Below are 18,235 nucleotides of genomic sequence, written 5' to 3'. Positions count from 1 at the left end.
GGTCGCATCAACTCGGTCAAGATGAACACACCCCTTAAGTTACTCTACCTGTTTCAATGTATCCCTGTTTTTATTACTAAAAGTTTTTTCAATACACTTGATCAGATGGTTTCTTTGTTTATCTGGAATAAGAAGCCTCCCAGAATTCTGAAAGATTTCCTACAAGGAATGAAATGGGGGGGGGGGGGGGGGGGTATGGCTCTGCCTAACTTTCAATTTTATTATTGGTCGGCTAATATCCGAAATCTATTATATTGGTCACATTTTCACCCCCGGCTGGACGGCCCTGCATGGATGGTCATGGAGTCAGCCTCCTGTCGCCTTACCTCCCTGTCTGCCCTACTGTGCTCTTCTCTTCCCCTCTCGACTTCTCAGTTTAGTGTTAACCCATTGGTGTGTCACTTCCTCCGGATCTGGTCCCAGTTTAGGAGGCGGTTTGGCTTACAGTCCATGTCCATATCTGCCCCTGTTGATGTAAACCATCTATTCCCACCCTCAGTGAAAGACTCTGCTTTTAGTCTATGGTATAGAAGTGGTATTAAGTCTCTTAAAGATTTATACATTGACAATAATTTTGCATCGTTTGGCCAGCTTGTCCAAAAATGTAACCTACCTCAAACACACTTTTTTCGCTACTTGCAAATTTGAAACTTTGTTCATTATAGAGTGGTTCAATTTCCTCTACTGCCTCCCAAATCAACCACTGATTTGATTCTAGAATTTAACTCTGACAGTAGGGGCGTAATATCTAAAATTTATAACATTATATTGTCTCTGCATTGCCCTTCATTGTCCACTTTGAAAACCCTGTGGGAACATGATCTAGGACTCCAGCTAACTGATGACATTTGGGAATCTTATTGTAACACTTGAAATGTATTTGCTTACAATTGTAAGTCGCCCTGGATAAGGGCGTCTGCTAAGAAATAAATAATAATAATAATAATAATAATAATAATAATAATAATAATAATAATAATAATAATCCATCCTTGCTCGTGTGCATTCCTCTTCAGTTTGTGCTCGGCATGGGCTTATTCAATTCAAGCTCTTACACCGTCTTCATTTATCAAAGGTCAAATTGGCCAGAATATACCCTGAATTGGATCCAGCCTGTGACAGATGCAAACTAGCACCAGCTTCTCTCATTCATATGTTCTGGTCCTGTCCCAGGCTGGCTCCATTTTGGACCTCTGTCTTTGAGATCCTCTCTCAGTTCTTACAAGTGCCTATTGACCCCACTCCACTCAATGCGATTTTCGGTGTGATTCCTGACAATGTTCCCTTAACAGGGCTGCAGTCGGACACCATGGCCTTTGCAACTCTGCTGGCTAGAATCCTCATTTTGTTTGGTTGGAAACAGGCTGCCCCACCCTCACATGTTCACTGGATTAGGGATCTCATGTACTCCCTTAAATTGGAAAAAATAAAGTTTACATTAAGGGGATCCACTGCAAAATTTTATAAAGCATGGCAACCCTTCCTCTCCTATGTTGACAAGCTCAGATTAATAATAATGAAAAAGCAAGCACGGCACTTTCTTTCTCTGTCTTTCTCTCTGGCTCTTTCTTTTCTTTCTCTTCTCTCTTTCTCTTCTCTTTTATAACAATTATAATTATTATTAATATGATTTCCACTTAAATCTCTGTTAAATTGTGTATATGTTTCATCCTGTTTAATTTGTGAAATCCAATAAACAAAGTTTTTAAAAAAAAAAAAAAGTGCTACAAACATGACATTCCTTTGTTCATCTCAAATTCTAAAAGACCTGTCTTCATTTACAATATGTTTTGCTTCTTCAAGAAGTAGAACAGGATTTTTTTCCACATTCTGCTTATTTCTTATAATCTAATCAACAGATTGTGTAGAAATGTAGAACCAGATCTGTTTTGAGAATGTCTTTCCAACAATCAGAATAGTTATTGTGACAGTATTTATTCAATTTCGTAGATCTCACATCTTTATATGGCGGATCCCTTTATTTTATATTGGCAGAAGTAACGACTGTCTCTGTCTACAGTGATGCAACTACAGCACAGATTCATTTCTACAGGGGGCTATGCTCTGTATTGTAAGTGATAGCTAACCGCTTTTAAAGACTTGTCCCTGTGAAAGCAGTACCACATTACAGGCAGGGTCTCAGTCTGTGAAGGGTAGTTTATCCCAGTGCATTAACTGGCCAACTCCGACATTGCTAAATTTAGTGCCTGAATCATGTCATCTGTAATGTGGCTGCTGGATTAGAAGCAGTCCGGGCAGGGGGGAGGGGATAAGGCAATCATTCTTTGGTTTTGCAGTAAGTGTTTTGCCCTGTCAGCAATGTTGACCCCTACTTCCAATCTTCCATTATGCCCACCAGTGGAGGAAGGCTCCTCAGTCGCTACAAGTTTACTAACATTCTAAGCATCCCTTGGACCGCAGAGATCCTGCATTAGGAGAGTAGCTTTCCCCATGTTCCCATGCATTTACTGTTTTATTTGTGTAACATATCTGTGGGGAGTGGCGCCTGATCCGAAATGCACTTCCAAAATAAAAGCAGGAGGCCCAATGCGGTATTCTTAGTCACGGCAAAACCACAAGCAGAGCAAAAGCCTGCTTCTCTACTCCAGACCTTTTTAGCGTTTTTAATGATCAGCCCTCTATCCACGGCCGGATTTTAGTATCTTGGGCCCCTGGACAAGGAACCAAAAAATCCTGGTTCATGGTGGCTCTCAGTTCATTCTTAATGAGTCCCATGCGTGAGAATGATCGTTCTCCAGAACAGTTAGTGCACATTAAGGATAGGTAAATGCGCAGAGCAGGGGTGACATTTGAAAGTTGAAGGTGGTCAAACACTGTTCTCTTGTCCTTGCCAGTAACAAATTTAGTAAACTGGAGCATTTCTGATGGGAAATATTCGTCCAGATCTGAAGGATAGGTTTGCATGAGTGTAGCAGCTTTGTTTTTGATGTCGTATTCTGTCTGACATGTTCTGAAAGTCGGTAAGGAAGCCAAACAAGTTATGCACAGTAACATACGCTTTTGATCAGTGCAAGCAATCTGAAAGAGTATCCAGAATCTTTAGGAACATATGGACACGAATTCTGTCTCTGCCCTGTAGTAAACCTTAAGTTACACTGGGGCAATCGTGATCCTGCAGAGCACTGGGTGGTCGACTCTGCCGTCGCTCTTCATCTCAATATTTCTTCAGCACTGCAGCTTCCATTGCACAGTTTTCAAAATCATCAAAATGATCACGAATCTCATCCAGAAATGTTTTCAGAGATTCAAGTAATTCAACTACCACTGACAGTTCGATGTTTTGTGCTTGAATGGATTTCCTAGTTTTGTCGAATCTCTCCAGACTGTTATTATTATTATTATTATTATTATTATTATTATTATTTATTTCTTAGCAGACGCCCTTATCCAGGGCGACTTACAATCGTAAGCAAATACATTTCAAGTGTTACAATACAAGTAATACAATAAGAGCAATACAATTATTCCTCAAGTCTGTGGGTTAAAGCGAAAGGCAGATTGAAGTTACCTTGATCGTTAATTGGCGATGTGGGGCAGACTGGGTCCGACTCCTTGTTCTGTACTACTTTGTAATTCTTCAGGCCCATTATTTGGAACAGTAGTGCCGCCAAAACTCTTGTTAACCAGTTGTTCAGGTTCATTTGTTGTTGTCGTTACTTCATTTTTATAGGATTTAAAACCAGATTTTGATAGTCTCGGAATGTTTTCCATCAAGCATTTTTCACTAGCTTGTTTTTCCTTTTGTTTTTTTTTTCGTTTTGTTGCACCGCTAAGTTTTCTATTTTTTCTGTATTAGTCTCTCTCTTGCGCTCTATCTCTCACTCCCACTCTCTCTCTTGTCTTGCTGTCCTCTAGTGTGCGCGTGACCAGTAAGAGACGCAAGTGTTTAGCTAGTGTGATCACAGGGCAAGTGGATTGGATTTTAAACTGTAAAATAGCAATTTTTATTTTTGTATTTATTTTAACCAGGCTGCGGGCCCCCTTGGCAGCTCAGGGCCCTGGACAAATGTCCCGGTTGCCCCCCCCCCCCTTAAATCCAGCCCTGCCTCTATCTCCTTTGTCCACTTTCATGTAGGTAGTCCACCTGTCAGCTGCAGTAGCATTCCTTCAAATTAGAGACTGTGCTCTGTAGGAAAAGACCCTGTGGGGAAATATAGCAGTGTATTAAAAACAATGGCAGCATCAACTAACCATTTAATGATTGTATCATTACCGGTAACCTCCAAATTGGCACATAAGTTAAACTAACTATATTTCGGTTTCAGTTTCAAGCATTAGGTATGAGAATAATGATTGTTTTAATGTTTGTTCTCTATGCATTAGTTATACGGTAGTCAGGCATTGACATATCATTCTTACCCCAGAGCCGGCAGTGCGGTTCAAGCAGCCCCTGAATGATGTGGAGGTACGTGAGCGAGAGCTGGCTGTGCTGGAGTGTGAGGTCTCTGTGGACTCCGTTCCTACCACCTGGTATCTGGAAGATCGGCGACTGCAGCCAGGAGCAAAGTATGGCATTGAGCAGTGTGGTACAGTGCGTCGACTCACCATCCGAGACATTGGGGCAGATGATGATGGAATCTATCTCTGTGAGATGGCTGATGGAGGGAGGAGTATTGCTGAGGTGTCTGTCAGAGGTAAGCAGGCCACATATCCACTGGGTCGTGCAATTTGTGGCCCTTTCTTGATTTTAACTTTCTGTACATACTGTATAGCAATCTGCCAACTTACTGTGACGGTGTCTTTTACAAAACAATTATGATGAATGATACTTAGTACACAAGAGCAGTAAGTAGTGAAAATGTTATAAAAGTCAAAGAGTTGACTAACAATGTACTATGTATGGATTTTGACAATACTCCAGAAATGTTTCGTATTTGCATTACATTATACACCAAGGAAGTGCAATAGGATTATAATTAAATGTAGGTAACTTGCATTACACTTTTACCCTTCTTTATACAGACTATTCAGCCATTGCCCATACTTGTGGATCTTTAGTTTGCAGTTTTGATTCTTGGTTGCTAGAATCTGACACAATCTTGCAAATTACTTGGAGGCACAGCGATTGCAAAAGGATGCTGGGAGATATAGTTCTTGGGAATCTTCCAACAGCCTTTTGTAATCACTGTGTCTCGTTCTGCCAACATGAAGCTTAAAACATGCAGATTGGAGATGAGGTTGTTTTTGTATATGTCTTTAGGTACAATTGTGCGCAAGCTTCCCCGGAAGGTGGATTTATTAGAAGGGGAGAATGCTGCTTTCTGCGTGGAGGTTGAGGATGAAGAGATGGACATTCATTGGTTCAAAGATGGACTAGAGCTTCGAGAGACGCACCAAACTATCCTAAAATCCTTTGGCAAAACCCACATCCTCGTCTTTGTCAATGCAACACCCCAAGACTCTGGGATTGTGACTTTTGTAGTGGGCAGATCCAAGACTTCTTCACAGCTCCGTGTCAAGGGTAAGGAGATAAATTTGATACTGCTCAATTTTATGATGTATATAAAGGGTGATTCTTAAACAATGTCCCATAGAAAAAAAACAACATTATTACTAGACTTTTGTCATGGCAGACAGGATCACATACAGTGTATATTGTGTTAAGTAGTACAGTATTTTCAAAGCAATCGCTGAAGTTTAAGCAGAAAAGGTGCTGTTTTATGAAATCTTTCATTTTCAAATTGTATAAACAGCAAACATGATGCTTCTTTGTACTATAGGTAATGAAACGATTGAATCTGTGAGTAAAGACATAACCAGCTCAGGTTCTTGTCAACCCGTTAAATCAAGCAGATCATTTGTGAAGTTGTGAGTATATAGATGTGTCTATGATTTAAAGGTTCCTAAGTGTTAAAAGTAAAGTATTAAAAATTAAAAAATATTATAAATGATACAGTAATATATAGTAATGTAGGGAAAGTCATCTTAAAAATACTTGTCTTTAAAAGTCCACTTGTTAATCTCCTTAGCGGTCCGGCAGTCTCCACCCAGTTGCCCGGTGGGTGTGCAGATGAACACGGAGCGTTCAAACTCAGCGTTGCTGTCCTGGGTCCCGGCACACGATTCACGCAAGAACCCCCCCACAGGGTACGTGCTGGAGAGGCAGGAGGTGGGCTCCCAGGAGTGGCTGCAGTGCCTGACCACAGACCTAGCCAGTGCGGTGGAGATCCTGGGCGACAGCGTGCCCTCTGAGGCAGACTACCGGTTCCGCATCTGCAGCGTCAACAAGTACGGCAGGAGCGGCCACGTGGAGTTCTCATCAGTCGTCCACCTAGGTGAGCAAACTGTCTTTGTTAGGAATTAATAAGGACAAGCTGCACTTTGTTGAGAACAATAGGTAGGCAATGTTTTATATGTCTGTGATTAATTTGAAATGTATATGATTTGCACCATTATCAGTTAAACCCATTATAACCATCTAGGATTAGTGCCACTCCTAAAAGATGCATGACACAGTGGTGATTTTCCTGTCAGAGTTATTGTTGTCTGGGATGCAGAAACAAATCGAACTACCATTAATACTCTGAGAAAGCAATAACACATGACAGGGTGTTCAAATTTGGTCCAATATCTGCACGCTTCACCTTGCTGTTAAACAGGCCTGCACATTTTGGACCTCACCCCTCACCCCTACCAAAAGAAATTTGTTTTCAAGTGAATCAAGCAGTGTGGTTCTGAAAGTCCTAAACTATGCTAGTATGGTGACATATTTGCACAGTTTGGAACACTTGTTAGCCAATGAAATTGCTCTTTCTTTTCTTGTAATTTATAATAAATATTACGACTAGCTAACTAACAGCTAGGTGCTCTATGTCCTGAAAAGCCCAGTCATTTGAATACTGTGTGTCAGTTATGAGTAAGTAGTTACCATATAATGCTAAAAACAATACCCAGTGTTTACAGCATAATTAATTACCATATAATTACACTGCATGGAGTACACACATGCTCTATTCAATTCTCTCTCCATAGTGCCAGTGGCTCGGATAAAAACGCCTCTACAGGATGTCCTGGTGTCTGAGGGCAAAGATGCTGAGTTTTCCATTGAGCTGTCTGCCCTGGTGATCGGGACCTGGTTTTTAAATGGTTCCCAAATCCAGGAGGATGAGAGGTACACCATACACCGCTCCCGTACAGAGCATTCCCTGCGTCTCAAAGCTACGAATCCGTCTGATAACAGGTCTGAAATCACCTTCATTGCCTACGGAGTGAGGGACTCGGCAATGCTCTATGTGCAACGTGAGTTATCAGCATGCTAGATTTAAGCCTTTCACTGTGTTTAATAATAATAATATCTTTATTTTTATATAGCGCCTTTCATAGTGCACCACCATCTAAGCGCTTTACAGAGGTAGGCTGTGAACTGTGCATTATATGCAGAGTCACTTACAATAGGACATTGATTTAACATCTCATCCGCAGGATGGAGCAAAAGGAGGTTAAGTGACTTGCTCAGGGTCACACATTGAGTCATCCAGTGGCAGAGGTGGGATTTGAACCGGGGACCTTCTGGTTACAAGCCCTGGACTTTAACGTTTACATGACTAACTGCAGTCAAAGTTACATTTGAGTGCCCATCAAAAATAATGCAAAATAAAATCTTGAAAATAATGTTATAAATTTCAACCTTTAACTGTATTTAGAAATCATGAATATTCTAGTGGTAAAGTATGGTACCTTATTATTTATCAGTGAGTTTATTTTTATTTCATACTTGAGCAATTACAATTAAGATATTATTAAAATCTGAGGTAACAGAAAGAAAGTTAGTTACTGTGTATTGTGAACAAGTGGTTTGCAGTGCACAGGTGCAGTGGTGATGCAGTGCTCCGGAAATGACAATAAGACAGTTCACAATTACGCAGCTCTTTATTTGGCTGTGTCAACAACACTTACATAATAAGCACGGCTCTACACAGCCATGTGTATCGTTCCGTGCAAAACAAGGATTTCAGTCCCAAAATAATAAGACTATAATAATAATAACACACAACACAGACACGGTCACTTCTCCAGACAGTGAGTGCTCTTTGTGCAGGTGTGGTGCAAGACAACGATTGTGAAACAGTGGTGCAGAGTAGTCCGGGTTTGGTACTGGCTTATAGCAACAGCTCCCAGTTAGAGTTAGCCGTCTAACAATGACAAATAACAACAGTTAGAACAACAAGCAAACAACACTCACGGTATGTTTACACTCAGTCTCCTTTACAGGTCCTTGCAGTAACCATAACAAAGGAACAGATTGCTTCGTCACGCCCCCTTCGATAGCTAGTGCAATCACGTATCCTCTAATCCATGACTGACACATCGCTTACCGTATTAAGGCGATGACTTCTGGTATTGTGACTCCGCCCCCTTCTGACTAACCCTGGAATGAACTGCCAAACCATCCTGTACAGGGCACACAGTTCCTGTTATACAGCACCCTCACAGGTCGGGAGAGAGATTGTTGACCAGGATTCATTCACTCTCTCTCACAGTATATAAATTATATTTTCTGGAATATATGGAACTGAATTTACTCACAATGATTATTCGGCCATCCTCATGCATTTAATAACTACAGTAATCGAAGAATGTTCATTGTTTATCATCTATATAACTCACTAAAGCTTTGTACACAGAGGCTATAGTATTCATAGTGATCGATTTGTAATGTGAATTACTAAAATTAAAATTAAATGTCCTGCACATCTTAATTCAAAATTGTGGCTAAAAAAAAGAAAGTATTTAACAGTGGTAAATGCTAGGCAATTCACTAAAAATGAATTCCTCAACTTGTAGCTCCACCGGTGAAGTTTGAGTCTCTACCAGAGATGGACCGCAACAAAAAAACTGAAGCAGGCAGCCCTATTGTCCTGTACTGTGAACTGTCAGACGCCAACGCGCAGGTCCATTGGTACAAGGATGGGGTGGAGTTACACACTCAAGAAGGAATTCATGTCCAATCAGAAGGCACCATGAGGAGGCTGGTCATCCAATCCGCAGATTTCTCTCATTCGGGGGAGTACAGGTGTGACGCCATTGATGATGTCCTGAAATTTAACGTGGAGGTTGAAGGTGAGTGAACGTAGTCTGCAATAAACTAATCTCTTTCAATGTGTGTTGTAAATGTAATTGCTCATGCTGAATCACTGGTCTTGATGATGTCTTATTGTTGTCTATACTGTATTTTGTTGCATTGTCTTTATGTTGAAATTAGTTCTAGTTGTATCAAATACAGAAACAGTAGCACACATCTAAAAAAGATTATTTAAACCACCTGTAGCTCGACGGGTGAAGTTTGCAGCACTTTCGTTGATGGACCGCCACAAAAACATTGAATCGGGCAGCCCCATTGAGCTGTGCTGTGAACTGTCAAACCCCAATACTCAGGTCTGCTGGTACAAGGATGGAATGGCGCTTCACCCACAGGATGGGTTTGACATCCAATCAGAGGGCACCAAGAGGCAGCTGGTCATCCAATCAGCAGAGGCCTCCCACTCTGGGGTGTATAGCTGTGACGCCGTTGATGATGTCATCAAATTTAACGTGGATGTTGAAGGTGATATAGTAGTTTGGAGATTGAATCAAGTCTTGTGATAAGGTCTTTTAATTAACCTTATCTACTTGTTAGTTTGTGAATAGTAACTTTTGTGTAACAGTTTGAGTAGCAAAACGACAGTTCTGTGTATAACATGCTTTAACACACCACAGACAATTCTTATTTAAATCCAGAACTGTTCAATATTAAATCTCCTGTAAACTTTTTTTCCAATACTGTATAACTCACATTGAAAACACAAACCCCTTTATTCACTAATTAAATGACCATATGTGAAACAATATATTTATGAGCTTAAAAGTAATGTCTTATTGTTAAAATTGTCTCGTTATCTTTATGTTGAAACTGTTTCCAATTGTGTTAAATACAGAAATAGTAACACAAATCTTTAAATGATTACTTAAACCGCCAGTAGCTCCACCTGTGAAGTTTGCAGCCATGTCAGAGATGGACCGTCACAAAAGCATTGAATCGGGCAGCCCCATTGAGCTGTGCTGTGAACTGTCTAATCCCAACACTCGGGTACGCTGGTACAAGGATGGAACGGAGCTCCACCCACAGGAAGGATTTGACATCCAATCAGTGGGAAGCACAAGGAGGCTGGTCATCCAATCAGTAGAGGTCTCCCACTCAGGGGTGTACTGTTGTGACGCTGTTGATGATGTCATCAAATTCAATGTGGATGTTGAAGGTGAATCACAGTTTTAAGTTGAATCCAGAGCAAATTAATTCCTTTAATTTTTCTTGAGGCGACTACTGTAGCACATTTTGTAATTAAGAACCACAACATAGTTAACACAGCCCAACAGAGTTCTTTGAATGTATTAAAATGTCATTGTTGAATTGAGAATATACAATATCAGCAGGAGCCACCCAGTGCAATTTGTAATGAGGACTTCCGTTAGCACTCTGGGATTTGTAAGAATTTAAGGTAAAGTGTTGCACCAAAGAGTTACTATTGTAGAATATTTGAGGTGCAACACACTAGGAGCCATAAGTTCCATTTTAGTACCACAGATACTTTGTTTAGGTTGCTCCCAGCAAAACAGCCGCCCAGAACGAGCTTAACGCACAGGGGCATTCTCCCATGACGATGAACCTGCTGAATGGTAGTGGTTACTCACTAATAGAAAAATAACCCCCAACAGATTGCAGACATGAATAACACCAAAGAATGGTCTCCCATGATTCACCCTCCCACTGCATACTAGAGTTTTCCTAAATCCCCATTGACAATAGCAGGGTGTATTGCACCTCCATAGGCCGTTTTTGCCACATAATGATGCCGTGTGACCACAGAACCCCACAAAGTATGTAATGTGGATGTAGACTTGTAAAGCGTATCTATTTACCGTCTTTAACACGTCTATTCCCGTTCTATACCAAAATAACACCTGTAGCTCCACCGGTGAAGTTTGCAGCCCTGTCAGAGACTGACCGCAACAAAAGCATTGAATCGGGCAGCCCCATTGAGCTGTTCTGTGAACTGTCTAATCCCAACACTCGGGTACGCTGGTACAAGGATGGAATGGAGCTCCACCCACAGGAAGGCTTTGACATCCAATCAGAGGGAAGCACAAGGAGGCTGGTCATCCAATCAGCAGAGGTCTCCCACTCAGGGGTGTACTGTTGTGATGCTGTTGATGATGTCATCAAGTTTAACGTGGACATTGAAGGTGATATGCAGTGTTTAGAGCTGAATCCAGTGCAATAAATTAATCCCTTTAAATCTTCTTGAGGCTACTAACAAATCTTACAAGTCTGTGAATAACCTCCATTGTCTTATTTAATACCCATGCTTGCCTAAAAATTGCTGATACCGCTTATTGTTGTATATGTATTTTGTGTTTTTGTTGAACTAATTTCTTTTACATCAATTAAAATGTGTGTTTGTAAGACAAGTCTGTCTTCCCTGGGAGTCCTTAAAAATTGGATGAATATCTTAATGAGCCTATGATGGTTCTATATAATCTATAACAGGTATCTTGTTTACAGAGAGAAATAATGATTAATTATTTTCACTGCTTTGTGTCCCTCAGTATTTAACATTTGCCACTGTGCTAGCCTATATCTTTATAGAATTGCTTAAAACCCTGGTGTATTGGATCGCTCCTCTTTTAGCAAGCTAGTGGCTCCACAATGGACTGGTAATCCACTGCAGTACTCAGGTACTTTTATGGCTTGCTCAACACTTCTGGTGAGCTGGTGACCTGTTAAAATGTGGAAATTGGAAACAATATTTACTGTCCTTTTACTGGGTGCCCAGCAGGTGTATACAATCCCAGACAAGGTTTACAGCAAAACGAATGTATTTAGAAACATAGACAACAGTTGACTTTTGAACTTCAGAGTAAAGGGATTTTAATAGACCAACTTTTTTTTTCTTGGACCAGTTTAACCAGCACCTAGTCTCCCAACCAGCTGAAAACAAGCAAACCACCAGCTCTGACCAGCAGTCCAGGTGTACCGAGTTGTTTCAATGATATTTTCCATGGAAAATATTTTTAAAACAAAACTCATCATTTGTCCTGCAGCTCCTCCTGTGAAATTTAATCCACTTCCTGAAGCCGACCTTCACAAAAGCATCGTTGAGTCCTCTCCTGTGGTGCTGTACTGTCAGGTGTCTCGCCCCGACGCTCCTGTGCGCTGGTACAAGGATGGAATTGAAATCCAACCAAGCGATGGCATTACTGTTCAATCTGACAAAACAATGAGGCGACTGGTTATCCAATCATCAAAACTCTCAGACTCTGGGGTTTACACCTGCCATGCAGTAGATGATGCAGTGGTTTTCAATGTGAACATTCAAGGTAAAAATTAAATGTCAATTTAGCACATTATTAGTTCCCTGGTAATTGTTGGTCCACAAGAGTGTACCGCTGTAAAATAAAAATAGCGACTTGAGTTGTCTTGTTGGACAACATGACTCCACAGTGGCAACTTGAAAACTTAACTTTGACTATTGCCATTAACTTGGTGCTTTTTTGTGTCTCAGAGCCACCTGTGACTGTAGTACATCCAAGGGGGGATGTCCATCTGGAGCACCAGGTTTCTGAACAAATTGTGTTGAGCTGTGAGCTGTCCCGCTCCAATGCAGCTGTGCACTGGTACAAGGATGGCCAAGAGCTCTTGGAAAGCGATGATGTCATCCTGGAATCTGAGGGACCTCACAGGAGACTAATTATCCTCCAGGGACGCCCTGAAAATTCTGGGGAGTACGTTTGTGACACAGCAGACGACTCCATTTTCTATCAGGTTACAGTGACAGGTGAGCAATATACACAGTACAACCTGTTGCATTGTAAATACCATAACTACATTGTGCATTACAAATAATATCAATGTGAAAAAGCAGAATCCTGAAAAAACATGGTACAACAGTAGATTATTTATGCAATCCCACAAGGTCCCAATGACAGGCAATACAACATTCTGTTTTAGTCACTGCTTTATCAATTTCATTCAAAACCAAAATTACTGAGGAATGTTTTTTTTAGAGAAAACAACTTTAAAATTATAATATACATGACATTTTTTGTATTACTTTTAATTCAAGGGAATTTCTTTTTAAGCATCCCTATAAGGGGAGCTGTTTTTGTAAATCTTCCACTGCTTCTTCAACTGATAATGTATTACATAAACAATTTTATATGTTGACTTCACATTTTTAATTATATGGAAACTCCTCAAAATCTGCACCCTTTGCTGTAACCTAATACGGCTGCAGTGTTAGTGGTGACTTTGGTTTCTAGATTAGTGTATTCTTCACTCTATGATTCACTTGTTCGATCATTGATATTGTACAAGAAAATATGTACTGGATATATTGGACTGACATCAGTTCACACTACACAGGAATCTCTATAGAAAAGTCAGACACTATCTTTCTTCCCATGAACAAGATTTCTTAGTCTTTTGTTGACTCTCTTTCAGAACCTGCAGTCCAGATCGTGTCCCCCAGCCAGTCCCCCATGGTGTTAGAATTCCTCACAGAAGAGTGTGTGGTGCTGAGCTGCGAGGTCTCTCGACCCAATGCAGATGTGCGCTGGTACCAGGATGGGCTAGAGTTAGAGGAGACGGAAGATCTCATCCTGGAGACCGAAGGAGTCCACAGGAGGCTCATTATCCCCAAGGCTGCAGTCCAAGACTCTGCTGAATACATCTGTGACGCAGTTGATGATTCAGTGACCTTCATGGTGAAAATTACAGGTACTTTCTTAATAATGAAGTACCATTATTTACTGATATACCTCGTTGACCACACACAAAGCTTTCTAACCCTATGTCTGTCATGTTATAACCACACCATGAAATATTAAGCTGGTCGACCCTAGTTTAGCCCATGGTTAACCAAATCATGCTTGGTTTCAAATGTGGATGTACATCCAGCCAGTTAATTTATGGAATACTGTGGCAAAGTGTTTTGCAGTGCTCAAGACAATGACATACAACAAAATACTGGTAAAATGGTGGTTTATTTGTAATTCTAATGTCACTTGACAACAGTAAAATAATGGAGGACTGGCAATACACAACAATACACAACAATGTGTATTGTGCAGTTAAAGGTTCAGTCCCGAAATAATAGACACAGTATTTAAACACACACAGAACACAAACACGATCACAAGTCCAGAGTGAGTGCTGCAGTGCAAGTGGTGAAACACAATTTATTTAGTGAGTACAAGTGCAGGGAAGTCCGGTTTGGGTGCTGGCCTTAAGCGACAGCTCCCAGAAGTGTTAGCCGTCTATAAAAGACAAACAGTACAATTAACACGGCAAACAAAACAAACACGAAACATTCACGGTACATATATACGGTCCTTCAGTGGTTTGTCCGTAACCATAACAAAAGTAGCAGTTCACATAGTCACAACCTCTTTTATACCGTCAGCCACACCCCTTGGTTAGCGAGTGCAATCGTTTTTCTCCAATGTGAGATCGCCACATAGCTTCCCGTCTGGGGCGATGACTGGATGTACTGTGACTCCGTCCCCTTTCTAGATGGCCGACTTCCACCTTTCCTTGCAATGAATTGCCAACCCATCCAGTCCGGGGCACACTGTTCCCTTTACACAGCGCCCTCACAGGTCGGGAGGGAGATTTGTAACTCAGGTTCATTCTTTCTCTGTCACAAATACATAATCCCTATTCTTTTTTACTGTCATGAAATTTCAGTATCCCATTAGTCCCAGACACTCACTTTTTGCAAACCACAGGTAAAAATGTATGCAAATAACACACATACTTAGGATGGTTGTAGAGTATGTGATTTAAGGACCAGGTCTAAAAAAAAATGTTAAGCCCTATGATGGGAGTGTTTTGAGTGGATGAGAGCGATAATTTGTAAAGTTTTGATTTGAATCCTTTATCTTCAGAACCGCCAGTGAAGTTTGTGCGGCCTCACAAAGCCCCTGGGGCTGTGAAAGTTTTCGTGGGAGACCCTGTGGTGCTGGAGTGTGAAGTCTCCCATTCTAATGCGAAGGTGAGCTGGCGGAAAGAGGGACAGGAGATGGAGGACAGCAAAGAGGTCACCATCGAGGAGGTTGGAGTTCTTCGGCGGCTGACCATCCACTCCCCCAAGCTGGAGGATTCTGGGAATTACTTTTGTGACGCCAAAGACGAGACAATGGATTTCAGAGTGAAAGTTACTGGTGAGTTTCCAAAGAATGAATTCCTTCATTAATTTAGGTAGAATATTCCCTGCTCTCAATTATTGTGCAGTTTAACTTTTCATTTATAATGACTGAACAACCTTAAATATGCATTTTATTTCTCTTTTCAAAGTGATTCTGAAGGATTATTCACACTATTATGTAGCCTTTGTGAATGTGTTATACGTGCTTTATGATCTTACTTCTTTCAGAGGCACCAGTGCAGATCAAGCGGAAAGGGGAACTGAAGACTCAGCAGCAGGTTATGGTTTCAGACGATGTTGTCCTGGAGTGTGAGCTCTCTCGAGCCAATGGGACCATCAAGTGGTACAAGGACGGAGAGAAAATCACAGATAATGAGCGTGTCTGCCTGGAGGAGGAGGGGGCTTTCCGCTCGCTGGTCATCCTGAATGCAGAGACCTCAGACTCAGGGGAATACTTCTGTGATGCCTGTGACGACAGTGTTGTGTTCCATGTCTGTGTGAAAGGTAAGACGAGGCCAGCCTCTCAGGCATGTTACAATATGTCAGTGGTCCCCAACCTTTACTGCCCCATGGGCAATAATACTGAAAAAGTAACATGCAGCTGGCAACATCTTCCTTGCTCAACCTGTCCTCATGAAGAATCATCTGTAGAAAGCCAAATACAGGACATATGTCTCAGAAACTGTATATACAATATACTATATATACAATGAAACAACACTAGCTTGCTGTTTTACACTGCACTATTCTACTTGCTTGGCAACTACAACACTGTGCATTTGTGACTGTTCCTCTAGCAAAAGTATTTAACATTCTGACACACATACAGCAGCCATATATACAGCCAGTACAGCAACTGAAAGATAAGTTGGATTGTTCAATTGGATTTAGATACCACACAATATATATTAAATGTTGAAAACCAGGTAACCTTCAGGTTTTAATGGCCCAATTAATTAATTTGACAATTTACATAAAATGTAGAACATAGGACAACAATGCAGGTATTGCAGATATTGTTTCCTAATGAAAATATAAACTACTAACCTTTTTGTTTTTTATCAGAAATAAAGGATTGTGAGCACTGTAGTACCTGACAAAAAATGTAAACCGCAGAGCATAAAAACATCATTCACCGGTATTGTTTATTTTAGCTAAGATTAATATAATGTATTACTAAAAAAATAGTGTAAATATTTGCATGATGTACAAACTGTTAGTTGTTAATGATAATCAATATTTCCTGATAAGTATTTATAAAAAAAACTAGTGTTTTAAAATAAATAATCCATATAAGAGAATAAGACGCTACTTTAGTAAAACAGATGTATTGTACGTTAAAGTTATGTTGAATACTCACCTCTAGTGCCATACCTGACACTGCATACCCTCTGCTAGCTTTCCAAAGTCTGGTGTGTACTGTGTTATGGCCAGCTTCATGCAGTTGTTGAGATGAGTATCAGTGAAGCGTGATTTCAGGTATTTCATTGCAGAAAACACAGTCTCACACAAATATGTGGATCCGAAAAAAGCACTCATGCGAAGACAAAGTTCTTTCAAAAGGGGGTACTTCTGTTTCTCCACAAATGTCCAATACCCCTTGTCAGATGATCGGGACTTCAGTTCTAAATCATTCTGAAGAGTGATTATTTAAATCTCTCAGTCGGCATTGTCACGTTTCGCTACATATGCTATCCTGGATGCGTTTTCACTGGTATCCATGTGTCTGAAGTCATCAAACCGTATTTCATAAGTCTTCTTCAATTTTATCAATGTGTTCAGCATACATTTCCCTGTCGAAGGGTGCATGTTCTTCTCTAGGCCTGGAAAGTGAGTGAAAACTCCCTTCTTGATTTTCACACTCTCAGCTCTTTTCGGAATGCATTCACTGATCCAATCAGCTGTGTCAAAGTGTTGTCCTTCCCTTGCAATGAAGCAATGAAGCAATGAAGCCAATCTTCTTTCCTACCATTGCAGATGCACCATCAGTTGTTATTGACACAATTTTTTGCAGAGGGGCACCAATCTTGTGTAAAGAATGCTTAAAAGCCTGATAAATGTCTTCACATCGTGTTTTGCCAGTCAATGGTAAAACTGCCAGCGTGTCTTCTTTCACACTACAATCCTCAAAAACTGCTCTGAGAAAAATGCACAACTGAGCCGCGTCGCATACATCTGTTGATTCGTCTACTTGTAGGCTGAAAAATTTGCAGCGCATCAAATCTTGTTTTAGCATGCAGGTGACATTTTTTGACATTGCTTCCATTCTCCATGTTACCGAGTTTGCAGAGAGCTGGACATCTTTAATGGCAGACGTAATTTCAGAATGGTTTTTGAAGTCTTGAAACAACGTTTCAGAAGCTGTAAGCATAGCTTCCTTAACGACCTCATCATCTTCAAATGGTTTCTTGTTCTTTGCAAGTACATGCACGATCTTGAATGATGCAATCGTGGCTGCTTTAGACTTACTAGCATAGTTTCTTAAAAAGAGATTGTTGAGCGATCAAGGTTGCCTTCAATTCTCTCACTTTTACTTTCCTCAAGTAACTATTTGGAACGTACTCATTTGCAAACTTCTTGTGGTGTGTGGTAAAATGTTGTTCAACGTTGCATCTTTGTCACACTGACATGTCCATGACAAATTAAGCACATGCTTTTCATTGGAGCTTGTAAAGAAAAACTCTTCATCCCATTCTTTAACTTCTTTAAAAGTTGTATGTGTACATTCTTGATTTCTTTTTTGGAGGCCGTGTCTCACGTTCAGACGTTATTAAAACGTTTCTCTCTACTGTTACAAATCCCGGGAATACACTCTCAGTTCAGACAGGAAAACATACAATGACTACAATCTACTAATGCCGGATTGCATAAATTGCCTGTCATTCAAACTGCTGGTACTGTGTAATGGGCGGGGAAGAAGGTAGCTCACAAGGAAGTTGGGAACCCCTGCCCTATGTGATCTGTTCTGGGAAACACCGCCACAGTAGGAGGAAGGGAGTCTCCATGTCCTGCACCCAGACCTGATTAGTAGA

General features: G+C 40.7%; 1 protein-coding gene across 5 annotated transcripts in view; it reads left to right on the top strand.

The window, feature by feature from the left end:
- The window catches only part of LOC117426810 (obscurin-like protein 1), a 62,961-nt gene that overhangs the window by 21,718 nt on the left and 23,008 nt on the right, over nucleotides 1-18,235 (top strand). For 2 of the 5 annotated variants that reach the window (XM_034044868.3, XM_059033479.1), the window contains exons 3-15: nucleotides 4,386-4,655; nucleotides 5,222-5,482; nucleotides 5,991-6,296; nucleotides 6,994-7,260; nucleotides 8,806-9,081; nucleotides 9,290-9,565; nucleotides 9,978-10,256; nucleotides 10,966-11,241; nucleotides 12,100-12,375; nucleotides 12,561-12,833; nucleotides 13,499-13,774; nucleotides 14,944-15,219; nucleotides 15,432-15,707. In XM_034044868.3, coding sequence (XP_033900759.3) covers nucleotides 4,386-4,655; nucleotides 5,222-5,482; nucleotides 5,991-6,296; nucleotides 6,994-7,260; nucleotides 8,806-9,081; nucleotides 9,290-9,565; nucleotides 9,978-10,256; nucleotides 10,966-11,241; nucleotides 12,100-12,375; nucleotides 12,561-12,833; nucleotides 13,499-13,774; nucleotides 14,944-15,219; nucleotides 15,432-15,707 — 3,588 coding nt within the window. The remainder of the gene's footprint in view (nucleotides 1-4,385; nucleotides 4,656-5,221; nucleotides 5,483-5,990; nucleotides 6,297-6,993; nucleotides 7,261-8,805; nucleotides 9,082-9,289; nucleotides 9,566-9,977; nucleotides 10,257-10,965; nucleotides 11,242-12,099; nucleotides 12,376-12,560; nucleotides 12,834-13,498; nucleotides 13,775-14,943; nucleotides 15,220-15,431; nucleotides 15,708-18,235) is intronic. The other 3 variants (XM_034044869.3, XM_059033480.1, XM_059033481.1) reach the window with 3 other exon arrangements.

This window comes from Acipenser ruthenus, chromosome 11, assembly GCF_902713425.1.
Source record: "Acipenser ruthenus chromosome 11, fAciRut3.2 maternal haplotype, whole genome shotgun sequence".
In the NCBI taxonomy this organism is placed as follows: Eukaryota; Metazoa; Chordata; class Actinopteri; order Acipenseriformes; family Acipenseridae; genus Acipenser; species Acipenser ruthenus.
This window is presented reverse-complemented; position numbering and strand designations above follow the sequence as displayed.